At 42.1% G+C, this 27,986-nt stretch overlaps 1 protein-coding gene across 3 annotated transcripts in view; it reads left to right on the forward strand.

Moving 5' to 3' along the window:
* Positions 1 to 1,483: 1,483 nt before the first annotated feature.
* Positions 1,484 to 27,986, forward strand: part of LOC132238242 (sterol 26-hydroxylase, mitochondrial) — a 32,954-nt gene continuing 6,451 nt past the window's right edge. The window contains exon 1 of one of the 3 annotated variants that reach the window (XM_059703180.1): positions 1,484 to 1,654. Coding sequence is in view for 1 of the 3 variants with exons in the window: in XM_059703178.1 (XP_059559161.1) it covers positions 1,755 to 2,024 (270 nt within the window). In the remaining 2 variants the exon portion in view is untranslated. The other 2 variants (XM_059703178.1, XM_059703179.1) reach the window with 2 other exon arrangements.

The following is a 27,986-nucleotide window of genomic DNA, read 5'->3' on the forward strand; positions in this document are numbered from 1 at the left end:
GAGAAACATCGATTGGTAGCCTCCTGCATGAGCCCTGACCAGAGCCAGGGCCTGAGGAGCCTGCAACCAAGGGACGTGCCCTTGACTGGAATTGCTGCCGACAGGCCGATGCTCTATCCACTGAGCCAAACCAGCTAGGGCTGTTTTATGACTTTTGGACCAGCCAGTTGAAATGTTCTCTTATAGTTTGGGTCTTGATTCTGAATTCTTTCTTAGCTAGAACTCAAGTACCAAAGTTGCTGAACCCAGGTCTGATCCCACAGGTCTAAGAGCTGGTGCCATTACCTTACCCTACCCCCCAAACCCCCCTACCCCCACCCCACCCCCATCTCCAACAGAAACAATGTTTGAACAGTTAATGCCTGAAAAACTTCCCAAACTGATGAAGACATTAAGTCACAGATTCAAGAAACTCTATGACTGCTAAGGCAGGATAAGTATAAAGAAATCCATACCTAGCCATATCAGCTGTCAGTCTAATTGTCCCTTTGAACTTAATATGCCCCTTTCCCCCCTCTGGCTCCCTGTAAATAACAAACTCTCCAAATGCTAATAGAACAAACTTTACTGTTTTGCTGGTTCTGTCACTAATGGGTTGAATAACTTTGACCCTATGTTTATTTTATATTTGTATGTCATGTTTTTAACTTTTTGAAAAGTATACTTTTAAAAAACACACACATATTTTATTGACTTTTTACAGAGAGGAAGGGAGAGGGATAGAGAGTTAGAAACATTGATGAGAGAGAAACATCAACCAGCTGCCTCCTGCACACTCCCCACTGGGTATGTGCCCGCAACCAAGGTACATGCCCTTGACAGGAATCGAACCTGGGACCTTTGAGTCCGCAGACCAACACTCTATCCACTGAGCCAAGTTGGTCAGGACTTGAAAAGTATACTTTTGAATATATGTGAAACAAAGAATTCATGAAACAATATTTTTTCTTCTTACAATATTTTCTGTATTACTTTCCCCCCCATCTTACTGAAAAGTAATTCTGCTTACACTCACTAATCTGATCTCAACCTGCAGTTTGAAAAACTGCCTTAGCAAACTTAGGGCAGGTGAGGGGTGAGGGGCAAGAGTTGGAACGGGTAGAATTGTATTTTAAAAACCTCTTTACATTTGTTTGTTGGTCTGTTTGGCTTCCCCATCCAGGAATCCCATGCCCTCAGACACTGGGCCTTTTTGTTTTGTTTTGTGTTCTCTTGTCTCTCAGCGCTAGGACTGCGGGATCAATTGGGGGTGGGGGTGGAGGGGATGCCTTAGGAAAAGCCCCTCAGCTCGTTAAATCTCAGCGGCGGGTTCCTGGGGGTGATGAACCCACAAGTCAGGCGAGGGCCCCCCCGCCCCGCCCCCCTAACCCCCACCCGTCCGGGCCCTCTGGAAGCCACGGGGATTTCCGAGAACTTCAGGCACTATTGCTCTGAGTTCGGACCAAGCGAACTTCAAGTTCTCCTTTAGAGTTCTCGGAAGTGCGATGTGGGGAGTCACGGAAGAGGCGGCCATGGTCAGCGCTCTCCGGGTCTCCCTAGACTAGGTCCTGTGCGTCTCCTGCCATAGTGTTAGCTGGTCCCGCCCCGGGCTGGGCCGGGAGGCTTGCAGTTGTGGAAGGCGGCTTCTGTGTTCCCGTTGGAGGGACTGAACTAGGTAAAGTGAACATTGCCCTTGAACCCGTCCATCCTGATCTATCTCTGGGCGGGCTCCAGGCGCTCGGCACTCGCGACACACAGGCGCGGCTGCGTGAGCTATGAATCGCATTGCTGCGGTGAGCTGCACGAGGCTGCGGTGGGCGCTGCTGGGGACGCGGGTGGCCCGCCCTGGCCTTGGTCCACTCGGGGCCAGAGCCAAGGCCTCGCTCCCCAGCGCCCTCCCGGCGGCGGACGCAGCCGAGGCTCCTGAATCCGGGCCTGGCGACCGGAGGCTGCGGAGCCTGGAGGAGCTTTCAGGACCAGGGCAGCTGCGCTTCTTATTCCAGCTGTTGGTGCAAGGCTACGTTCTGCACCTGCACCAGCTCCAGGTAAGTGAGCAGGGCCTCGGGACTGGGGAATGGGAGGTGAGTGAGCCCTGGGACAGAAGCTGGGGATGGTGAGACATTGGACAAAAAGTGAAGAACATGGGAACTTAGCTGGGCACCGACTGGGGTCCTGTAGGGGTTATGTGCAAAGGGCAAACAGCCCTTGGAACTGAAATGAACAGGTCTAGGAGTGTTAAGAACCAGGAGGCTAGGTTTAAAGTGGGCAGAGCTTGAAAGAGGAGGGAACTGTCTTGGTAACAGAATGGTAGATGCAAGTATATAAGCTGCCAGATGTTATAGAGCCACCATTTAATTCTGTGGTTATATTGGCTACCATAGATGTCTTCCAAAGGAAATGGCTTCAGGAGGATTACAGAGGTTTAGCACTTAACCTGGTAAATCGACCCTTAGGGGAAAAAGATGTCATTTCTTAGGGACATTAGACGTGAAGGAAATCATAGACATTAAGGAAAAGGCACCTTTTTTTGTCAATTTTCAGTAAGAAGGATTTATTCAATGGAACACTGATATGAGGCAGGAATGAATGGATAGCCTACTGTCAATGGACAGAGGCTAAAAAACTCAATATTGGTTTAGTTGGAGAAGTTTTTTAGGAAAGGAATTGAATTAATGCACCCACTCTGTCCCAGGCATTTTTCCAAGTGTTAGAATTCAATGAGATAAAGCCAACACCCTCATGGGGTTTATATACTCTGGGACCTTCCCTGTTTCTGAGACTTGGTGGGCAGGTCGTAAGGTACTCAGAGATGCTTAAAAAATTATTCTTTTAAGCTCAGCCCCAAGGAACTAAATAAGCCAAGAAACCAGAATCCTGTATACTTTTTCTGCTTGATTTGACCTCTGGAAATTTGAGAGGCCCTGTGAATGGTCCAGGGTGGCACCTGAGAATTTCTCATCATTTCTCAGGGGAAGATTACTAGGAGGTTTTGCTCAGGAGTTTCTCTAGAACAGTAACTACCAAAGAAATCCTAAATGACCCTAGGAGGAGGAGGAGGAAGCACAAGAAAGCCAGGAATGTGTGTCCTTTTAAATGAGAGGCCACGGCTAGGATTTAGGAGAGTCCCCTAATTCTAGCCTTTATAGCCCAAAGAGCTGGAGTCATGTGAACCTGGGATGTTCCATGGGAAATATATTAGCCCTTCCCACTGACTACACGTGGCCTGTGTGAATTAATAAAGGGCAGAGTCCTGTACATCTATAAAACCCTGTTAATAACTCTACTGAAGAATAGGATGCATTCCAGTGACCCACTTTGTATCAGTTCACATTCATTTGGTTTCTACTCACACTGGCTTAAACTATAAAGCAGCTTTATTGGTTCACATAACTGAAAAGTCTAATAGTTGGATGCCCTTCAGGTATAGTTTGCTCTAGAAATTCATGAAATCATCAAAACTACAGTTTTGTTTTTTCTGCAGTTCTCTGGGCCCAGCTGTCCTGCAGAAATTAGTTGACTAGCTTGGGTTAATTGTCCATCTCTGAACACATCATAGTGGCCACATACATGTTCTAATTAGCTTAGACCCAAACAGGTTCACCCCTACATCTGGGTCTTTCCCTCTAAACCAGGTGGCTACTGTACAAGGGGGAGAACTGGAATTAATATAGGGCCACCTGACCACAATGCTTCCTGCACCCTCAGTTGTTAAAAATTGCATGAATGCATAAAAATAATCAAATCAGCTTAAGGAAGCATTGTAGGACTTAAGGTGGTAGAGTGAGAATTGAGACATGTGTAAATCAGGCTAGTAGTCCATAAACGCTAGCTTCTTTCTCTTTCCTTACCAAAATAATGTCCATCCAGAGTGTTGGAAAATGAAATGTGAATAGATGTTAAATGTATGTATATGTATATTTATAGTAAATTGATCTCTTTTAGAGATGTCAACCCTAGGAATGATGAGATCAGTCATCTGTTCTGTAGCTTTTATGGTGGGCTTCCTGGATTGGTGACCCCTCTAATGCTCCGTGCTCATACTTGTCATTTCATGCTTTTTTTTTTTTTATGGTTACAACATTTTTCTTGTGATGAGAACTGTTAAGATCTACTCGCTTAGCAACTTTCAAATATAATACAGTATTATTAATTATAGTCACCATGCTGTACACTATATCCGTAGGACTTATTTATTTTATAATTGAGAGTTTGTGCCTTTTGAGCACATTCAATCATTTTGCCCACCCTCCCAGCCCCTGCCTCTGGCAACCACCAATCTGTTCTCTGTATCTATGAGTTTGATTCTGTTTTGTTTTAGATTCTACATATAAGTGAGATCATTCAGTATTTGTCTTTCTCTGTGGGACTTATTTCAGTAAGCATAATGTTCTCAAGGTCCATCCATGTGGTTGTAAATGGCAAGATTTCCTTCTTTTTATGGCTAAATAATATTCATATATATATATATATGTATATATATATATATATATATATATATACACACACACACACATATATATCACATTTTCTTTTGCATCAGTGGACACTTAGGTGGCTTGCATGTCTTGGCTTTTGTAAAAATGCTGCATTGAACATAGCGGTACATGTATCTTTTCAAGTTAGTGCTGTCATTGACTGGATAAATACCTAGAAGTGGAATTGCTAGATCCTATGGTAGTTCTATTTTTAATATATTTAAGGAACCACCATCTTGTTTTCATAGTGTCTGTACCCATTTACAGCCTCACCAGTAGTGCACCAGGGTTCCTTTTTCTCAACATCCTCACCAACAATTATTATTTCTTGTCTTTTTGATGATAGCCATTCTAACAGGGGTGAGGTGATATCATCATGGTTTTGATTTGCATTTCCCTGATGATTAGTGATGTTGAGCACCTTTTCATGTATCCATTGGTCATCTGTATATTTTCTTTGGAAAAATATTTATTAAGATCCTCTCCTCATTTTAAAAGTAGATTGTTTGTTTTTTTGCTATTGAGTTGTATAAGTACTTTTACATATTTTTTTGGATATTAACCTTTATCAGATATATGTTTGGAATATTTTCCCCATTCAATATGTTGCTTTTTCATTTTGTCGATGGTTTCTTTTGCTGTGCAGAAGTCTTTTCATTTGATGTAATCCTACTTGTTTATTTTTGCTTTTGTTGCCCTTGCTTTTGATGTCAAATTCCAAAAAACCATTGCCAAGAATGATATCAAAGAGCTTACCACTTATGTTTTCTTGTAGAAGTTTTGTGGTTTCAGATCTGATGTTCAAATCATAATTCATTTTGAGTTAATTTTTGTATATGTGATATGCTAATAGTTCAGTTTTATTCTTTTGCATGTGATTGTCCAGTTTTACCAACACCATGCATTGAAGAGACTGTCCTTTCACCATTGTCTATCCTTGGCTCCTTTATTGTAAATTAATTGACCATATATGCATGGGTTTATTTCTGGGTTCTCTAGTCTGTCCCATTGATCTACATGTCTGTTTTTATGTCAATACCATACTGTTTTGATTACTATAACTTTTTAATATAGTTTGAAATAAGGAGGTATGATGCCTCCAGCTTTTTTCTTTTTCTTTTTCTTTTTTTTTTTTTTCAAGATTGCTTTGGCTATTCAGGGTCTTTGTAGTTCCATATAAATTTTAGAATTGTTTGTTCTATTTCTGTGAAAAATGGCATTAGAATTTTAATAGGGATTGCATTGAATCTGTAGATTGCTTTGGGTAGTATGAACATTTTAACAGTATTAAGTCTTCCAGTTCATGAACATTGGATATCTCTCCTTTTGCATCTCTTCAGTTTCTTTCTTCAATGTCATAGTTTTCAGTGCACAGGTCTTTCACTTCCTTAATTTTCTTTCTAGATATTTTATCATTTTATGCAATTGTAAATGTGATAGTTTTCTTAATTTCGTTTTTTGATAGTTCATTATTAGTGTATAGAAGCACAACTGATTTTGGTATATTGATTTTATATACTGCAACTTTACTGAATTCATTTATTCATTCACTAACAGTTTTTTGGTGGAGTCTTTAGGGTTTTCTATATATAATATCATGTCATCTGCAAATAGTGACAGTTTTACTACTTCTTTTCTGATTTGTATGCTTTTTATTCTTTTTATTGCCTAATTTCTCTGGCTAGGACTTTCAATACTATGTTGAATACCAGTGGTGAGAATTGGCACCCTTGTCTTATTCCTGATGTTGGAGGAAAAGCTTTCAGCTTTTCACTGTAGACCAGCAGTTCTCAATCTGTGGGTCGCGACCCCTGGGGGTCAAACGACCCTTTCACAGGGGTCGCCTAAGACCATCGGAAAACACATATATAATTACATATTGTTTACAGTAGCAAAATTACAGTTATGAAGTAGCAATGAAAATAATTTTATGGCTGGGGGTCACCACAACATGCAGAACTGTATTAAAGGGTCGCGGCAATAGGAAGGTTGAGAACCACTGCTATAGACTATGATGTTAGCTGGGGAGGTTGTCATATATGGCCTTTATTATGTTGAGGTAGGTTCCCTCTGTACCCACTTTTATGAGAGTAATATTATAAATGGATGTCAAACTTTGTCAAATGCTTTTTATGCATCTATTTAGATGATCATATGATTTTTATCCTTCATTTTGTTAATTTGGTGTGTAACATTGATTGATTGGCAAATGTTCAGCTTTTCTGGCATCCCTGGAGTAAATCTCACTTTCACTTGATCATGGTATATTATCCTTTTAATATATTGTTGAATTTGGTTGCTAATATTTTTTAAAATATATTTTATTGATTTTTTACAGAGAGGAAGGGAGAGAGATAGAGAGTTAGAAACATCGATGAGAGAGAAATATCTATCAGCTGCCTCCTGCACATCCACTGGGGATGTGCCCACAACCCAGGTACATGCCCTTGACCAGAATCGAACCCGGGACCCTTCAGTCCACAGGCTGACGCTCTATCCACTGAGCCAAACCAGTTTCTGCTGGTTGCTAATATTTTGTTGAGGACTTTTGCATCTATGTTTGTCAGGGATATTGGCCTATAATTTTTTTTTCTAGTAGTGTCCTTGTCTGGTTTTAGTATCAGGAAAATGTTGGCTTTGCAAAATGAGTTTGGATGTGTTCCCTCCTCTTCTACTTTTTGGTAGAATTTGAGAGGATTGGTATTAATTCTTCTTTAAATGTTTGGTAGAATTCACCAGTCAAGCCATCTGGTCCTCAGCTTTTGTTTGTTGGGAGGTTTCTGATTATTGCTTAACTCTTACTAGTAATTGGTCAGTTCAAATTTTCTACTTATTCATGATTCAGTCTGGTAGTTTATATTTTTCTAGGAATTTATCCATTTCTTTTAGGTTGTCCAGTTTGTTGTTCATAGTAGTCTCCTATGATCCTTTGTATTTTAGTGGTATCAGTTGTAACAGCTCCTCTTTCATTTCTGATTTTATTGTCTGAGTCCTCTTTATCTTTTTGTCTTGGTGAACCTAGCCAAGGCCTGTCTATTTTGTTTAGCATTAAAAAAGAAAGAACAGCTCTTAGTTTCACTGATCTTTTCTATTATCTTTTTAGTCTCAATTTCAATTGTCTCCCCTGTGATCTTTGTTATTTCTTTCCTTCTACTAACTCTTGAGTTAGTTTGTTCTCCTTTTTGCTAGTTCCTTGAAGTCTAGAGTTGGGTTGTTTATTTGAGATCATTCTTATTTCTTATCGTACACATTTATTGCTATGAACATTCCTCTTAGGATGCTTTGCTGCATCCCATGAAGTTTGGCTTTTACCACTTTTTGCATCCTTCACCTGAGCAGGGGTGGGGAATGTCGGGCCTGTGGGCCTTAAAAGGCCTGCAGAGTCATTTGGTCTGGCCCTGCCAAGGCATTAGGGGTGAGTTAATTAAATGTTTGACCAAATATAGCAGGCTAATTTTTAAGTTGATAATTTTATGTGGCCCTAGAATGATGTTATAAATATCCAAATGGCCTTTCGCAGAAAAAATGTTCCCCACCCATGACCTAAAGCCTCCATTCCCACTCTCCATTGGACATCATCATCAAAGGCCAAATGATCTGTGACTTCCTGAACCGTGGAAGCTTTGTTCTGCCCCACAGAGGATTTTATTTCCAGCTCCAGCTGCTCCAGCAGCTCCACTAGGTCACCTTCCTTGCTTATCTGTGACTCAGCTGACAGCACGAACAGCACCATCTTGACCCTGGGAAGAAATGGTGTCTGGGCTTCGTCTCCCTTGCTGCTTGGTCTGCCTCTGCAGTCTACTCATGCACCACTACCACATCAGTGCCCCAAAGAGCGTGTTTGATTATATTGCTCCCTGCTCAGGAATCTCCACAGGCTTAGGGAATCAGCTTTAAACTCCTCACATGGACATTTGAGACCCCAGCCTCCTTTCCCAAGCACCCCTCCCTTTATGTTTTGGTATGTTGTATTTCCATTTTCATTTGTCTTTAGGTATTTTTTTATGTCTCTCTCTTTTTTTTTTTTTTCAAGAGAAACATCAAAAGTGCTTTATTCAAAGTAATGTCCATTGCTAGCTACACATTTCCCCCATCTTTCAGGTAATTTGTGGATACCGTCCCAGTAGAACTTTTCTTATTTTGAGACAAACCATTCAGAGACCCAATTTTCCACTTCTTCATACATTTTGAAATGCTGCTTAGAGAGTGTGTGTGCCATCGATCGGAACAAGTGGTAATCTGAAGGAGCAAGGCCTGGTGAATACCGCAGGTGGGTTAATACTTCCCAGGCAAGATCTTTGAATGTGTCTTTAACTGGTTTTGAAGTGTGTGATGAAGCAAAATTATCATGAAGCAAAATTACTTTGCTGTGTCTTCTGGCCCGTTCTGGTTGGTTCACAATCAAAGGGTGGTTCAAATTGATTATTTGTTGTCTGTAATGATCAGCATTAACAATTTTACCTGGTTTTAGAAGCTCATAATACACCACACCTTCCTGATCCCACCAAACGCAGAGCATTGTCTTCTTTCCGAAGCGATTTGACCTTGCAGTTGATGTTGATGGTTGACCTGGATCAACCCATGATTTTGTGTGTTTGGGATTCTCAAAATAAATCCACTTTTCATCACCAGTCACAATTCGATGCAAAAAAGACGTTCTTTCATGCCGTTGAAGCAACATTTTACTGATGACTTTTTGGTTTTCCATTTGTCTTTTGTTCATTTGCTGTGGCACCCATTTTCCTTCCTTTAAAATCTTTCCCATTGCTTGTAAATGATCAGAAATTGTTTGCTGAGCAATGTTTAATCTTTCTGCAAGTTGTTTTTATTTTATTTTATTTTTTAATCTTTATTGTTCAGATTATTATAAATGTTCCTCTTTTTACCCCCCATAGCTCCCCTCCACCCGCTTCCCATCCCACCCCAGGCCTTAGCCCCACTGTCCTAGACCATAGGTGTAAGCTCTTTGTCCAATCTCTTCCCACACCCCCCACAACCCCTTCCCCCAAGAATTGTCAGTCTGCTCCCTTTCCATGCCCCTGATTCTATTACATTCACCAGTTTGTTCTGTTCATCAGATTTTTTTTTTAAATATATTTTATTGATTTTTTACAGAGAGGAAGGGAGAGAGATAGAGAGTTAGAAACATCGATGAGAGAGAAACATCGATCAGCTGGATCCTGCACATCTCCCACTGGGGATATGCCTGCAACCCAGGTACATGCCCTTGACCGGAATCGAACCTGGGACCTTTCAGTCCGCAGGCCGACGCTCTATCCACTGAGCCAAACTGGTTTCGGCTCATCAGATTTTTTATTCCTTTGATTTTTAGATTCACTTGTTGATAGATATGTATTTGTTGTCACTTTGTTGTTCATAATTTTTTTTTAATCTTTACCTTTTCTTCTTCCTCTTCTTAAAGAATACCCTTCAGCATTTCATATAATACTGGTTTGGTGGTGATGAACGCCTTTAGTTTTTTCTTGTCTGTGAAGCTCTTTATCTGGCCTTCAATTCTAAATGATAGTTTTGCTGGGTAGAGTAATGTTGGTTGTAGGTTCTTGCTATTCATCACTTTGAATATTTTTTGCCACTCCCTTCTGGCCTGCATAGTTTCTGTTGAGAAATCAGCTGACAGTCGTATGGGTGCTCCCTTGTAGGTAACTAACTGTTTTTTTCTTGCTGCTTTTAAGATTCTCTCTTTGTTTTTTGCCCTTGCATTTTAATTATGATGTGTCTTGGTGTGGTCCTTTTTGGATTCCTCTTGTTTGGGGTTCTCTGTGCTTCCTGGACTTGTAAGTCTATTTCCTCACCAGGTAGGGGAAGTTTTCTGTCATTATTTCTTCAGATAGATTTTCAAGATCTTGCTCTCTTTCTTCTTCTGGCACCCTCATAATTCTGATGTTGCTACGCTTGAAGTTGTTCCAGAGGCTCCTTACACTATCTTCATATTTTTGGATTCTTTTTGCTTTTTGCTTTTTGGGTTGGGTGTTTTTTGCTTCCTCGTATTTCAAACCTTTGACTTGATTCTTGGGATCCTCTAGTCTGCTGTTGAATCTCTGTATATTATCCTTTATTTCAGTCAGCGTATGCTTAATTTCTGACTGGTTCTTTTCCATTTTTTTTTTTTTTTTTTTTTTTGGCATTCTCACCAAGATCCTTGAAGGTCTCACTAAGTTTCTCGGAAGTTTCTAGAAGATTCTTGAGTAACCTTATAACCATGGTTTTGAACTTTACATCCAGTATTTTGCTTTCATCCATTTCTTTCATTTGTGACATGTTTCTTTGTTTCCATATTTTGGCTGCTTCCCTGTGTTTATTTCTATGTGTTGGGTAGCTGCTAAGTCTCCTTGAGTTGATAGAGTGGCCTTGTGTGGTAGGTGTCCTATAGGGCCCAGTGGCTCAGCCTCCCCAGTCACCTGAGGTGGACACTCTTGGTGTACCCCTTTGTGGGCTGTTTTCACAGTCTTGTTGGGCTGTGTGCAAAGCCTTGATTGCTGTTGGTATCACTGGGAGAAATTGACCTTCAGGCCAGTTGGCTGTGAGGACCAGCTGTGTCTATAATGGGAGGCCTGTTGTGTAGGAGACACCCTTATGGGGCAGGACTTGCTTCAGTGGGGCTTTAGTGCTCACTGAGTCTGCTCTTTGAGTGTGTCCCTTATGGATGTGAAGAGTTGTAATCCAGTATGGTCTCACACTGACCACTGGGTACATTGGCTCTTAGATCTCCAAGGAGGTGCAAAGTCAGCCACTGCCTGGGGCCACCTAGCAGGAGCTACAGAGAGATCTGCAGATTCCTCCTGTTTGTATCAGGTTTGGAAGTGCCCAGATGAGGCCCAGCTGTGTAGCAAGGCAGACTGCTGCGGCTGCTGCCTGTTTAACACGTTTTAGGCTGAGAAAGGACAGGCCATTCATATGCAAAAGCTGGTATGCACAACTTGGGTGGGATTATAAATTGGGTGGGGCGGGGTCTCAGGGAATCACCAGGGCAGAGCAAATAGCAATGGCTGCCAGTCAGCCCTGCACCGGAGAGGTCCCCATGTCCCCGCGCAGGAACAATGATCGCTGCAAGCATCTCTGAAAGAAAGCTGCCCTCGCGTTCCTGTCCTGATGCCAGACAGTCCAGTTTCTCCCCGTATGTGTCTGGGTCCCCCAGAGTCTCACCCAGAACTGGAGTCCATAGCAAGCTGGAGCTTGTATCTTCCTCCTGATTAAGAAAGCAGCACACCTGGGTGCCAGCACTTTCCACGCCTCTGCACCTCCTACCAGTCTCAATGCGCTTTCTTCACCCCTCTAGTTGTGGAACTTCCACTCAGCCAGCTTTCCCACGGTTCTGGATGATAGTGTTCTGCCTTTTATTTGTAATTTTGATGTGGTTGTGAGAGGCAGCAAGTATAGGTGTTTACCTATGCTGCCATCTTGGCTCTCTCTCTTTTTTTTTAATGTATTTTTATTGACTTTTTACAGAGAGGAAGGGATAGGGATAGAGAGTTAGAAACATTGATGAGAGAGAAACATCGATCAGCTGCCTCCTGCACACCCCCTACTGGGGATGTGTCCACAACCAAGGTACATGCCCTTGACTGGAATTGAACCTGGGACCCTTCAGTCCACAGGCCGACACTCTATTCACTGAGCCAAACCAGTTAGGCCTTGGTTCTCTCTCTTTTTTTGTGTGTAAATCTTTATTGTTCAGATTATTACATTTGTTCCTCTTTTTTCCCCCCCATAACTCCCCTCCACCCAGTTCCCCCCCCACCCTCTGCCCTTACCCCCCCCCCCCCCACTGTCTTCATCCCTAGGTGCACAATTTTTGTCCAGTCTCTTCCCACATCTCCCACACTCCTTTCCCCACCAAGAATAGTGAGTTGATTCCCTTTCTATGTCCCTGATTCTATTATAATCACCAGTTCATTCTGTTCATCAGATTATTTATTCACTTGATTCTTAGATTCACTTGTTGATAGATGCATATTTGTTGTTCATAATTTGTATCTTTACCTTTTTCTTCTTCTTTCTCTTCTTAAAGGGTACCTTTCAGCATTTCATATAATACTGGTTTGGTGGTGATGAACTCCTTTAGCTTTTCCTTATCTGTGAAGCTCTTTATCTGACCTTCAATTCTGAATGATAGCTTTGCTGGATAAAGTAATCTTGGTTGTATGTTCTTGGCATTCATCACTTTGAATATTTCTTGCCACTCCCTCCTGGCCTGCAAAGTTTCTGTTGAGAAATCAGCTGACAGTTGTATGGGTATTCCCTTGTAGGTAACTGAGTTTCTTTCTCTTGCTGCTTTTAAGATTCTCTCTTTGTCTTTTGCTCTTGGCATTTTAATTATGATGTGTCTTGGTGTGGTCCTCTTTGGATTCCTTTTGTTTGGGGTTCTCTGCGCTTCCTGGACTTGTAAGTCTATTTCTTTCACCAGGTAGGGGAAGTTTTCTGTCATTATTTCTCCAAATAGGTTTTCAATATCTTGGTCTCTCTCATCTTCTGGCACCCCTATAATTCTGATGTTGGTACGCTTGAAGCTGTCCCAGAGGCTCCTTACACTATCTTCGTATTTTCGGATTCTTTTTTCCTTTTGCTTTTCTGGTTGGGTGTTTTTTGCTTCTTTGCATTTCAAATCTTTGCCTTGATTCTTGCACTCCTCTAGTCCGCTGTTGGGAGTCTGTATAATATTCGTTATTTCCGTCCGTGTATGCTTAATTTCTAGTTGGTTCTTTATCATAACATCAAGGGTCTCATTAGATTTCTTGAGGATCTCAATAACTTTATTGGCGGCTTCTAGACAGTTCTTGAGAGACTTTAAAAGTGTGGTTCTGAACTCAATATCCTCCATTGACGGTTTTGTCCTGTTTCTTTGTCTCCGCATTTTTTATGCTTTCTTGGTGCACCCCCTAGTGGTCTTTGTGCGCAGTCTTGTTGTAGTTAAGCCTTGATTGTTGTAATTAATACTGGGGGGATTTGACCTCCAGGCCAACTGGCTGTGAGAATCAGCTGTGTCTGCAGTGGGAAAACTTCTGTCCTCTAGGGAGGTGCTAATCTAGCCTTTGCCTGAGGCTATCTGGCAAAAGGCTCTGCGCAGGGCTTAGGCGGGGTGGGTCACACGGGATCAACAGAGCGGGTGGAGGGAGCAGTTATGGCTGCTTTCAGTCCTGTCCCCAGAGGCTCTGCCTCTCAGAGTCCCAGCAACCGCTGCAAACCTCGGAGAGAAAGCTGCCCTCGCGTTCCGAACGATGCCAGACAGTCCCGCTTCTCCTGTTTGAGTCTGGGTCCCTAGAGACTTGCCCAGAACTGGAGCTCAGAGTCTGAGACTTCCTCCCGATTGAAAAAGACAACCGCGCCCTCAGCTACCAGCCCGCTCCCCGTACCTCCGCACCTTTGTATTTTCCGCACTGCGCCTCCTCTAAGTCTCATATGCTGTTCTCTTTCCTCCTAGTTGAAGAATTTCCCCTCAGCCAGTCTTCCTGTGGTTCTGGGAGATGTCTGTTCCGTCTTTTAGTTGTATTTGTGAAGTGGTTGTTCGAGGTAGCTAACTCCGGTGTTTACCTATGCCGCCATCTTGGTTTTCTCTAGATGTGTTCTAATCTCCCTTGGTTCTCTTTTTATGTCTCTTTTGATTTCTTCTTTGACCCAGTGGTTGTTCAGTAGCATGTTGTTTAATCTCCACATATTTGTGAATTTTTCAGTTTTCTTCTTGTTATTGAAAAAAATGCTTGATATTATTTGAATCTTTTAAAATTTATTTATGATCTGTCCTGGAGAATATTCCATGTGTGCTTGAGAGGAATGTGTATTCTGTTGCTTGTTTTCTTTTTAAGGAAAGATTTATTATCAATTGAGAAGATGGGAGACCTAATAGTGCCTCAAATCCATCTTGCTTGCTAGACTAGGTTAAGGGTTTCTAAGGGCTTAAGGGGAATGGGTATGCAGAAGTGCTGATGGAGCAAGTTTTAACTGGTGGACCTAGGAACTTGGCCATTTATGGTAAATGGGCATCAACACTGGATTTTTCTGGACAAGAAAGGATTCTTCTGAAAAGATTCCAGTATTTAAATTTTAGTTATGTCCAGGTTCTTTGGTTCCACGTATGTGAGTATTGTGTGGAGCCGGCAGGTCAAAGTTCTTGCCTTTGCACATGCTTTGGCTGCATGACTTGTGGTTTGGGTTTATTGTCTCTGAAAAGCAACTCAGTATCTCAATAAACAGGATAGGACCATGTTGAGCTGATTCTGTGGTTACAAATCTCCTCTTTTTGTTGCTCATTCCTCAAACTTGAGGGAAATAGGGCAACTGGGTCCAGGTTCAGTTAAGAGGGAGGGTTTACTTTAATATAGAGTCAGATTTGTCTGCCCATTGTGCCCGTGTTACCCTCCTCTTACAATCTCATGTACCCACTTCTTCTGTGATGGTCCCTGAGCTTTGGAGGGGGCATTCTAGGTACTCATTTACAAGCAGAGATCATAGCATCAGTGGAGGTAGCAGCAGGCCAGGATGCCTGTATCTTAATATGAGATAAAGAATAAAGAGTAACTTTTGTTATGTCCTCCAGGACCCAAACCATGATGATAATCCTCATGATGATCACTGGGGAAAAATAAGTTTGAGTTTTGATAGCTACTTGCTTTGCTCCTAGCTTTAAGAGTTCCCTGACATCAGGACTATGTTTTTTATATTTGTTTGTTTGTTTATTTATTTTTAAATGTTTTATTGATTTCAGAGAGGAAGAGTGAAGGAGAGAGAGGTAGAAAGAACATCATTGATCGGCTGCCTCCTGCACACTCCCTACGGGGATCGAGCCCACAACCCGGGCATGTGTCCTGACTAAGAATCGAACCATGAACTCCCTATTCTAGTTATCTATTGCTGCATCACAAACTATCCTAAAACATAGTGGCTTAAAACAACATTTTGTTATACTTACTAGTATGATTTTGTGGGTCGACAATTTGGGCTGTGCACATTAGAAATGGCTCATCCTGCTTCTTGATGGAGTGTGGCTTCAGTTCAAATAGCTGATCACATATGGGATCAAATGTCTGAACCTAGGGTCTGGCTTTTGGCTGGCTTCCTCACTTTTTTTCCATGTCACATCTGCCAGAATTGGAATTTCCAAGGTGGCTTTTTAAATTTCATGTTTGGCGTCTGGGATGGTTTAGTTAGAACAGCTGAGTATTTCTTTCTTTCCATGTAGCTAGCTTGGGCTTCCTCATAGTATGGTGGTCTTTGGATAGTCAAACTTCTTCCAGAGTGCTAGCTGTCTCCAAAGTGAATGTTCCAAAAGATAGTGGAAGTTGCCAGTTTCTTAAGGCTTGGGCCTGGAAACTGCCACAGTAGTATTTCCATTGTATTCTACCCATCAAATCTGTTACAGAGCCCATCCAAACTCTGGAGGTGAAGATGTAGACCTTACCACTTAATGGGAGGGATGTCAAAGAAGCTGTGACTATATTTTATTTTTATAAAATATGTTTTTATTGATTTGAGAGAGAGAGGAAGGGAGAGGGAGAGAGAGGTAAAAACATTGATGAGAAACATCCATCAGCTACCTCCTGCATGCCACCCTCTGGGGATCAAGCCCACAACCTGGGCATGTGCCCTGACTGGGAATTGAACCAGTGACCTCCTTGTTCATGGGATGACACTCAATCAACTGAGCCACATCAGCCAGCCTGTGGCTATCTTTAATCCACCACATCCTCTTCCTATGATTTAGGTACTTAGGGAAAGAATTAGTAACTACCCTAGTGGACTGCTGGCGTTCAGGGGACCCCATAACTAAAGGAATATAAATGTATGAAGGAACTTTCATCTAGGCCTTGGAGAAACGTGGTTGAATATATTTCTCTGGTGTCTGTTGGTTTGTTTATTTATTTAATCCTCACCCAAGGATATTTTTCTATTGATTTTTAGGGAGAGTAGAAGAGAGGGAAAGACAGAGAGAAACATCAATGTGAGAGAAACACATCCATTGGTTGCCTCCTGCACGTGCCCTGACCAGGCCTGGGCCAGGGAGGATCCTGCAACCAGATTGAATCCGGGATCCTTTGGTCCACAGGCCGATGCTGTATCCACTGAGCCAAACCAGCTAGGGCTCTGGTGTCTGTTTATTACATAAAGTATCTCTCTCTCGAGAAATAAATGCTGCCAAATTCTTGCTGTTTGGCTCCCATCTTCTGGGTTTTATAATGGCCACTCCTATTTTGTTAACACATTCTTTCTTCAGTTTGGCTAATACCATTGATTAATGGATTTTCTTCCTCAGAACTCACATTACCATCAAGCCTTCCAGAGATTATCCTCCAGTTACCCTGACTTGGCTTAAGTGTTTTTCAGTCTCATCTGGCAGACATTTACAGGTGCTGTTGAGGCTATAGCAGAATTAGGTGTACTGCCTTTAAGCCTCAGGGATGGGTAATTTGAAACTAGGTGTTAAGGCCAAAAATATGAAACATACCAACTTATCAACTGCACTGCCAGAATTTTCATCTTACAGATAAAGGAATATTCCAGTATATTCAAGGTAGCAATATTTCTGATTGGGAAAGATTAGAATGACTTCCATGTTCCAGTAGGGGACTAATTAAATAAGTTATAATATATTTGTATGATGAAATTTTATGCAACCATTAAAAAGAATAGTGGCAGATCTATGGGTATTAACATGAATCACTTGCTAAGAGATGGAAAAAAAGTAAGGTGCAAAAGTATATAATATGCCATCTTATGTGGATAAAAAAGAGTGTGAGGTATATATGCATTTATATGTTTGTATACACATAAAATATCTCTGGGAAGACACACAAGAAATTGGTAATGATGGTTGCCTCTGTGTAGGTGTCTTTGAGTCTGGAGGTGAGAACTAGGAGAAAGACTTAATTTTTATTGCAGGATTGCTATGGACCTCCACTGGAGTTTCTTCTGGCTTTACCCTGCCCAGGCATAAACAGCAAAAGAATGGAGAGCAGCAGATAAACAGATGTCTAACCAAGTGCTTCCTGGTCCAACATAATATTTTGAGGTCCTGTGATGGCCCTTTCTGTTGTACTTATGTCTGGTTTTGGGTCCTTACTTTTGATGATGTCCACTTCTGTGTTGACATCCTCTTTTCAGTTCTACATCTGTTGCTGATCATCTACTCCTTGTTATTGAAATATTCTCATTGCTTCACTCCAGCCCAGCCCAGCCTTTAGGCAAAGTGTGCTCAGTGTACTGAAGTTTGCTTCTGGGTGTGTCAGGGCTGCAGATGGTGGGTGGGCAGTGCTTCTCTTTGCCTGATGGCCTTTTCTTGGATCTTCCTCTACCCTCAACCTAGTGTTTCTCTAGAGTGCTAAATCAGAAGGAAATTCTTACTGTCCAACTACCTGGTAACTTATGACGGTTGTGCCTTGTTGCACAAAAACGCATTTTTCTGTTATTGAAGTAATAGCTGCACACATGCACAAAATTCTTTTTGCAGCTTTGTTTGTAAAATAAAAAATTCAGAAACAAGTTAAATGCCCATCAATAGGATAAATAAATTGCAATATTCACACAACGGAATACTATACAACAATTAGAATGAATGCACAAGATTTTTATGTATCAATATAGAACTCAAACAAAGTTGAGTATAGAATAATATGTACAGTAGAATAGTGTTTCTAAAATACAAACTAAGTACTATAAAATACAAAAATACTATAAGCCATCATTGGATACATATATGTAGTAAAATTATATAAACATTGACAGAAAGACTACACTTCAAATTCTAGATAGTAACTGCTTTGTGGAGGGAAGGATAAGATGAAGAATTTGTATCTGAAATGTTTTCATTTTTAAAAAGATGTGAAGTAAATATGACAAATCTTAATTCTAGAGGGTGGGTACATGGGTGGTTATAATGTTATTTTATTTACTTATCCACATTAAAATATTCATAGTAAAAAATACAAGTAATTTTGCTCATCATGAGTCCAAATGGTACCACTGACTTGTTCTGAACTTGGAGGAGATCCTTCAAGGCAAAGTTTGGAGCAAGGAGAACCTGAGAATGCTGTTAATTATCTAACACCTCTTGTGTCTTTGAAATGTGAATTTCACTTCTGTGAGGGGGTTAGACAAAACCCCTGACAACACTTTGACAACACTGTCCTTTTCATCTTTGATCCTGAGTGGACCTTTTTTCTGGCATCAAAAGAGTGGCCTGTGCCTAAAGTTACATCTGCCTGTTTATCCAACTGGTGGCTGCCAGCTTTTAGGGTCAGGTTTGTTGATATTGGCAGAACAGTACTTGGTATTTGTGAGCTCACTTTTGTCCTCAGGCTGTTTATTTGCTGTGTTAGTGTTTTGTTGTGCTGACAGTCTCCCTAAGAAGCCCACTATCAGTACACTACACAGGCCACCAAGTAGAATAGAACATTGCAATGCAGTATCAATTTTTTCAGGGCGAAATTTTTAGGTGAGTTTAAAAATATATATATTTTAATTGATTTCAGAGAGGAAGGGAAAGGGAGAGAGAAATAGAAACATCAATGATGAGAGAGAATCATTGATTGGCTGCCTCCTGCATGCCCGACACTGGGGATCGAGCCCGTAACCCAGGCATGTGCCCTGACTGAGAATTGAACCGTGACCTCCTGGTTCATAGGTCGATGCTTAACCACTGAGCCAAGCTGGCCAGCTAGGTGATTTTAATTTTCTTATTTTTCTTTTGGTAACAGCTTTATTGAGATATAGTCGCATACCATAAAATTTGACAAAGTTTTCCACATCACATCAATTTTAGAATATTTTCATCACCTCAGAAAGAAACCTTGTACTCTTTAGCAGTCACTCCCCCTTTTCTCCTTATGACTACATTTCCTATGCTGTTGACCTCCCTCATCATCCCCTGGCGACCACTAATCTACTTTCTGTTTATTATGAACATTTCACATGAATGGACTCATTTAATATGTGGTCTGTTGTGAAAGGCTTCTTTCGCTTAGCATGATGTTTTCAAGGTTCATCCATTGGTAGCAATATCAAGTATCACTACTTTATTCCTTTATATGGCTGGGTAATACTCCATTGTAGGAGTTTACTGCAATTTGTTCATTGGTCTGTTGATGGATATTTGGGTTGTTTCCACTTTTTGGCTTATGTAGTACTTTTTGAGTTTTCAAGGTACATGCAACTGTCAAAGGTATTACTTAAAGTGGTGAAAATTCCTTTTATTCAGCAACTACTGACAACAGGGGAAAGAGATGAACTCCATTCCAATCGTACAGAGGGTGTTTAAAGGGAGCGTAAAGGAGTGGGGAGGGGGACCAGCAGGGGCTTGAGTAGAGTCAAGGAAGTGAAAAATTACAAAAGCATGAAGGGAGGCTTGGTTCACATGAAACTCATCTGGGTTTGCTAAATAGTGCTTATCTTATTGAAGTCAGGTTCCCATGATCCCACTGGGACTGGGAGACAGGGACACTATCTTCAGGTGTTGCCTGGAACAAGTAGCAAATTCTTTTAGCAGCCTTGAGTTCCTCAGGCAGGCATTTTAAGGGAGGGTTCATCCTAGGTGTGAAGTTCATCCTAGGGATGGGATCTGGAGTTGTTGGAAACTATGTTAATGTGTTCATGTTTTTCTAGGGCCAGGGGTGGGCAAACTTTTTGACTTGAGGGCCACAATGGGTTCTTAAACTGGACCGGAGGGCCGGAACAAAAGCATGGATGGAGTGTTCGTGTGAACTAATATAAATTCAAAGTAAACATCATTACATAAAAGGGTACGGTCTTTTTTTTTTTTTTTTTAGTTTTATTCATTTCAAACGGGCGGGATCCGGCGCTGTAGTTTGCCCACGGCTGTTCTAGGCCAAGGTTGAGGCCTAGTAGAGAAGAGGGCAGAGGGGATCCTGACTTCAATTTAGTTAAAGAGAGAATTTTTATCATAACCCAAAGCCTATTGGAGTATAGGCTGCAGCCAGTGTCCCCATGGGGAGGGCCACTAGAGGTGTCAGCAACCATGGATACCTGCCTCGGCTGACCCCAGAAGTCCTGGTCAGACAATTGCCTTTTACTACCCAGGCTGAAGAATCGAGAACAACCTATGACAGAATGAGGCTAAAGAACAGAAAATTAATCTTGTTCTGTCATCTTTAGTGGAAACAGATCCCTTCTGAAGCCAGTGGCTCTTGGGAAGTTTCTAAGAGTTTTTAGGCTCAGATTCTCTTTGGCCAGCAGTCAGTTGAGGGTAGATGGTGGCAGTCTGGGTCAAATTGGCCATATGCCCTGTAGACAAGAGCTGAGTAAGAGAGGTTAACATTCCCTTCTTTATCCCTTAACCAATCAGGATTGACCCCTGATATCCCCTAAGCCAGAGGTGTTACCCTTTCGACAGCCATGTCATCAGTGTGAATAGTCCCTCCAGTAATTACTTCATGCCATGTCCCAGTCCTACTTGTGTCTTACCCTCATGTGAGCCCTGGTTTCTCCTGAGGTGCCTCAGCCATCTCTTCCTTGTATACCATTATACCATTCTAGAATATCTCCCACTCCTGGCATTTTGTCATGTCATTTACGTGATCATTATCATCAATATCTATGATTTTCCAAGAGCATGAAGCATAGCCAGTGGCAAAAGAAGCAACAATTGGTTCATTCTCTGACACTTCTTGCTACTTGCAGATTCCAGTAGCCTAATTTCCCAGGGGTAGGTGTGGGAAGAAAAGTAATAGAGGGAGAAAAGTTAATTATGTGGCTTGGGTCTCTTATAGCCTATTTGGGCCTCTTTTCACCTCCCCAAATCATAATGAAAAATTCTGTTTAAATGGGAGGTGCCCTTCTGGCAAATTGCCACGTTTATAGTCCAAACTTTCTAAAGTGTGTGCTCCACTGGGAGCTGAGTCTTAGTTGTTGAGTTATCTTTTACAGTTTCCCCTTTAAAAGTCCATTCCATCTTTCAATGGCCCCTGTTGCCTGGGGATTATCCAGGGCATGAAAGGTCCAGTGAATGTCCCAGGGAGCTGCCCACTGCTGAGTACTTTTTACTACAAAGTTGGCACCATTGTCTGATTGGATGCTCTTGGGGGATTTGAATATGTAGCACAGTTATCTAGGGAAGGGTCTTTGAATAGTGTGCCCCCCCCACATCTGTTATGATGGCAGTGCCATACCTTGAAAAGGTGTCTACTGCAGTCAATGCCCAAGAGTACCCTTGAGGGGACCTATACAGTCTGTTTGCCTGGACAGGTCAAGTCTGGTACCTCTCACTATGTGGCTCAGTTTCCTTTATCACTGGACTATGTAGCTGGGAGTCTGGGCATACTTGCCATGCTTCCTTGATTTCATGTGCTAGAGTCATTGTTTTGGGTCCCTGTCTTGAACTGTAGATGGATTACCATGACTTATGAAGTGGTGTATCCAGGTGGACGTGGTCTTTATATGGGCACCACAGATCTCATCAACTTGTTGGTTCCATTGATGTTTCATCCAAGGAGATCTCTTCCACAGGCATCCACCTGGGTCTTAAACAAAAGGTGTGAATCTTGGGTGATCTGCTGCCATAATGCTCATCCCCCAGGAGGCTAAGATTTGCTCATCCAGGCACTCTACTGCCAGGCACCAGCCCATACTACCATGAACCAGTGAAAATGTAACAAGGTGAAATTTGGGAGGTCTTTTCCAGGGCAAGTACCCATCTTACAGTTGTACCTATTGAACAGAGTTCTCTTTTCCATGCATAGTTTTAATCATTTTTGGGGGTATTGCACAGCAGTAGCAGTTCAGTATACCCCAGTGGCCTTCAATTTAGCTGATTCATCCATGAAATAGTCATCCTCAGTGTACTAAAGTCCTCAGCGTACCCAAGCTTTGTCAAGAGCCTCAGTGTGGCAAAGCTCCCAAGAAACCTGAGATGTTGGCATAGACCCTGCATCTTAATCAGCACATCTGGAGGGCAACCAACCACGTAATGCTCAGTGTACTTCTTTTCCTGGAACTATCACTTCCACATATGACTTGTTAGGCAATACCCACTTTGTTGCTCTTCTCATTTCTGCCCCATTTCATGATAGGAACATCTGGGTATAGCAACACTTTGTTTGGCAGTCTTTCAGTGTCCACAAGCACTCATTTGTCTCCCAAATGAGAAATTCTGGGTGGTGATATAAGGCAAATGTCACATCCAAAACCCTAGGGAGCCATTACGTAAATGCTACATATCTTGCCACAGGCTCCAGTCTATAGAATTGTTAGTCACTCGCATGTGTTGTTCAAAAGTCTCATGAGCTCTGACTGGCCCAAGTAGAAGGACAATCTGTACAGTCCGTTGGGTAGTTTTCTTAACAGATCTCATCAACTTGTTGATTCCATTGATGTTCCATCCAACGAGACCTTTTCCATGGGCATCCACCTGCTATGTGGATGGAGATGGCAGTGCCATACCTTGAAAAGGTGTCTACTACAGTCAATGCCCAAGAGTACACTTAAGAGGTTGTGCTTAAGAGTACCTTAAGCATGTCAGTCTAGTTCTTCTACCCCTTCCCTTTCCCTGAAATCCTACATTTCTTTATTGATACCACATGGCTGAGCTGGGAGAACTAGGTGGACTCCTGATGGTCCCCTCAACCCACTACCACTGTTCTAAATGGGGCAGTTCCTCAATGGGGACTTGCTTTACAATCAAGAGAAGAATTGCATGCATCGAACATGTCTATTCCCACAATACATTCAGCACCACTTGAGTGTGTATTGGTTCAAAAAGTCTCATCCACTGTGAACCTTTTATATGTCAACTTGGCTTGGCTATGATGTTGTCAAGGTAGACTTAGAGTAAAACCGTTTACCCTCCATAATGTGAGTGAAGGGCTTTCAGTGAAAAGACTCTAGAACAGGAAGGAATTCTGCCCCTACACTGTCTTCAGATTCAAGACTGCAACATCGGCTCCTGCTGGAATTTCCAGACTTCTGGCCTACCCTGCAAATTTCAGACTTGCTAGCCTCCACCACTGCATGAGCCAGTTCTTTAAAATAAATCTCTTTATATATACATACTCAGTAAGTCCCCACTTAACATGTCACTAGGTTCTGCAACTTTAAGGAAAACAACCACTTTTACCTAGGCTAATTGATATAAACAAGAGTTCAGTTCCTATGGCATTTCACCATTCTGATGCCTGTATTCCTACCTTCTGCCCCCGTATTAGTTTGCCAGGGCTGCCATAACAAAGCACCACAAACTGAGTGGCTTAAGCAACAGAAATATATTGTGCCACAGTTCTGGAGGTCAGAAGCCCCAGATCAAGGTGTTGGTAGGGTTGGTTTCTTCTGAGGGCTGTGAGTGGAGCCCCTTTTGTTGCCCGTATATGACTGTCTTCACACTCATGTGGCATTCTCCCTGTATGCATGTGTGTCTGCATCCAAATCTCCTCCTTTTATGAGGGCATTAGTCATACTGAATTCCGCCCACCCTACTGACCTCACTTTAACTGTATCACTTCTGTAAAGATTCTATCCTAAAATAAGGCCACATTTTGAGGTACTGGGAGTTAGGACTTAAACATATGAATTGGCGGGTGCGGGGAGAGACGCAATTCAACCCATAGCACCCCCTTAGCCTGAAAGGCATTTATCTTGGTCCGTGTCCAGGCTTGTATTCTGGGAAGTTTGTTGCCCAGAGCTAATTTTCCAGAGTCTGTCTTTGGGGTGCATGAGAAGATTTAACTGTCTCCAAAGGCCTGTTTGTGCCCATTAAACACACCACTGAATCTAACCCTGAGTGACTATCTCATCATCTGGGCACTCTTGTTTTCCATTATAAATCTAGGCTGGGTTATATTTTCCCCTGTGATCATGTATGGTGCTTATCAGACGATGGTTTCATTATAGATGTAAAGACTCTTCACAACCAGCTGTGATCAGTCTTTACTTACTCATCCTCCATGTTCATGTCATCAGCTAAGCTGTTTGTGGCCAATGTGACTAGGAGCATGGGCGTAGTCATTAGGTGATGAATTGATTTCCATTCCTTCAGAAGAACTGGTGTGGCTTTCTCTTCTGCAAGCCAGTGTGCAACCAAACATCTAGTGTTTCATTAGGTTTTTGCCCAAACTTGTCTCTAAGTTCTCCATTCCTGCTCTTTGTAAGCAGGGACCTCAGTATATTTCTGAGGAACTAACTGCCCTTGAAGACCAGGGAGTATTTTATCTGTAATCACAGCTACCTGTCCAAGCAAAGCAATCTCACTTTCAGGGTAAGGAACAACCATGATATGCTTTTTAAATATCATGGGGCCTTCTCCTCTTTTGTTCTAAACACCAACAAAACCAACTCACCAGGGCTCTCAGGAACAATGATCAAAGTCCCTCATCACCTTGTCACTAAATACAGCAGGTCTGCTAATGCCTGACAGGATCCTGTTCTATACCTTGCTAGTCAGCCTGCGAGGTCTCTGTCTGTTTTCCAAAAATATGTTGTGACCTTATCAGCTTTGAGGAGGAAGGGGTTAAAACCCCCTGGAGCCCCAACTGGTTTGGCTCAGTGGATAGAGTGTTGGCCTGCGGACTGAAGGGTCCCAGGTTCGATTCCGGTCAAGGGCATGTACCTGGGTTGCGGGCACATCCCCAGTAGAGGGTGTGCAGGAGGCAGCTGATCAATGTTTATCTCTCATCGACGTTTCTAACTCCCTATCCTTCTCCCTTTCTCTAGGTTAAAAAAAAAATCAATAAAATATATTTAAAAACAAAATAAAATAAAAAAATAAAACCTCCTGGAGATGATCTTCAGGATCACCAGGTACAACTTTTATATCAGGAACATCTGCATTTCAGTTAGTAAAAGACAGCAGTTTTTCTTTGATTGCCAAGGGATTCAGTGTTGTCATTCCACAACATTGTTTCCAGAAAACCACTCCCAACATAGACCTTGGTTGGGAACTTTCAACTTGCCAATCAACAAGACATTATACAGTGAAAACTTTGGATATCAGAGGAATTTTCCTAACACTTTGGGAACGCTCACAATTAAACATTTGTTACTGGTCTCACATTTTTGCAAGTGTAGGAGGCAATGGGCTCACAAGCTTCTCACTCACAGAATCACTTTCCTGTTTGTTCTCTCTTCACGGCAATTCTTGCCCCAAACTATTAGTTACTTTTTACAGAAACTCGGGCTAAAGGTTTTAACACAGGCACATCCGGAATTATGCAGTGGCTGGAAGCTCAGGAAATCTGGGTGGAGGAGGGAATTGGGGGGTGCTTACCAGAAAGCAGTTTTATGCTCACTTTCAGTTTTCAGTGGCCACTTATTGACAGATAGTTAGGACTGTGGGGAGACCCCTACTCTGCACGTTAGTCTTATTTGTCCCACCCTGAACTGCACATCCCCTAATGGGAATAACCTTCCCCTGCCTCCCCCTCCTCCCACTCCCTCTCCACCACCCCTCCACCCCTTTCCCTTCCCACATACACTAGGATAGGGGAAATCCATTTATCTCCTGCTTGGCCAGGTCTTAAAAGAGCATTGTAACTTTACCAGCCACATGTTGGACACCAAACATGTCGAGTTCACACACTACACAAGGCAAGGCCAAGTCTTAAGGATTCTTCCGGGAAAGATACAGTGGGGTATATTTAGATTTAGACAGTTTATTGCTTACCTAGGGAGTGAAAAGAAGAATCGGTCCCAATTTGCCAAGATCATTGTCCCCCGACAGAAAAGGACAACCCTGAAACAAAAGGGGCCAGATGAGTGGAATGCAAGTAATGGAGTACCCTGTTGTTAAGGGGCCCCCCTCTTCTCTAGGGGGTAAGGCAGGAAGTCCACACTCCATCAGAACCCACAGAGCAGGAGAAGCTGTCTCATGACAGCCTCCTAGGGGACTTAGGGAGTTCGGTGCCAGGTGGCCTCAAGGCAGCTCTGAGCAGGCATCCAGGCTCTGGCATTCCTGGAGGATCACAGGGCATTCAGCCTGAAGATCAGAGAAGGCTGCGTCCAAGCCTTTGTGTATATGGACACAAGGCTGGGAGGGTGCCATGGCGGAGCTATTACCCAACAAAGTGACAAAGGCTGTTAGTGTTGGGGCTGGAGCTAGAACAGAATCTACTGCCAAGTAGTCCCTGACTCCTCAACAGCTGCCAGCCACGGATGACTGAGTGCAGACGAATCACATGGCCATGAGACAGGCATTATTTTTCCCTATAAAAATTACCCTTATTTTTTTTAAAAAATCACATAAATATGAGTTACATGCTAATTATTTGTGATTTCATACCACATTTAAGAGGAGAGTATCATTTTTATTTAGTTGAAATTATTTCCAGAAATCGAGAAATCAGAAAATATAAAGACACAAAAAGAAGAAAATCAAATCTTTCCTAACCCTAACACCCTGCATAGTCAGAGTGTCTTGTACACATAGGTGCTTAGTAAGCATTTGTGAATGAACCCATAAATACACACATGGAGTAAGTAAGCATTGTCCCTCCTTGCTTGTCCTTGGTGAATAGACTTCCACACTCTCCCCATGTGTCATCTACAAATACCTGTTTTTAAAAATGAAAGCATACCATATAGTCTCATATTCTCTTTCGTTATTTGTCATTTACTAAAAAAGAAATATGAATATCTTTCTATATCAGTAAACACCTTTCTTTTAATGAATGAATTCAATACCCTCGCTCTTTGGACTGTCACCTGGCAAAGGCCAGCCCTGCCATTCATCCTGGAGAGAATCCCTTAGGAGGTTCTGTTCTGCTAAGTGGTAGTTAGAACCTATCTGAGAACTTGGGGCTTTCTAACTGGCTCGGGTTACAGTCTAATGGTTGGCACACAGACACAGCACACATCTCTCAGCAAGTGTTCTGGTGTCTTTCTAAAATAAGTCCTTACATAAATAGATCCTCATTAAGTTCCACTGAGTAAACTTACTGAGAAGAAGACGACGAAGGAGGAGGGAAGAAAGCAGGGCCTGGGCAAGGGGGAAATGTCCCAGAAACCTCCAAACTGATAACTGGGACGTGGTGCCAGAGACTTTGGATTCCAGGGAAGAAGCTGGTACCCACATAAATAGCTTTTGGTCTAGTCTTTTAAAACATGACATTTCCCCCCTTATTTCAAGTTCATGGTAAAAATTTTAAAAATCAGGGTATAAAGGAGAAAGGAAACTACTATAAGCTGACTCAGAGATAACCTGTGTTTGTGTTTTTATAAATATGTGACATGTAATTTGACTTGAACTTAACAGGAGGAAAAGAAACCAAACTTCAAATAAATATTTCTTCAAAATGAGATATTATTTCTCAAAAAGAGTCCTCTAAAATTAAATAATTAAGAGACATATTAGGAAGTTGGGGTTATTGCAGAGGTTCTCAAGTTGGGGTGATTTTACCCCTCTGGGGACATTTTTGGTTGCCATACTTGGGAGGGACCTGGGATGCTGCTGAACATCCTACAATGCACAAGGCAGACTCCACAGCAAAGGATGATCCAGCCCAGAGTGTCAATTGCTGTGAGAAACCATGGGTTATTGCATAGTTGTTTTAAATAGCACACAGTTTTAAAGGGCCCAAGTTTGTT

Source organism: Myotis daubentonii, chromosome 7, assembly GCF_963259705.1.
Source record: "Myotis daubentonii chromosome 7, mMyoDau2.1, whole genome shotgun sequence".
In the NCBI taxonomy this organism is placed as follows: Eukaryota; Metazoa; Chordata; class Mammalia; order Chiroptera; family Vespertilionidae; genus Myotis; species Myotis daubentonii.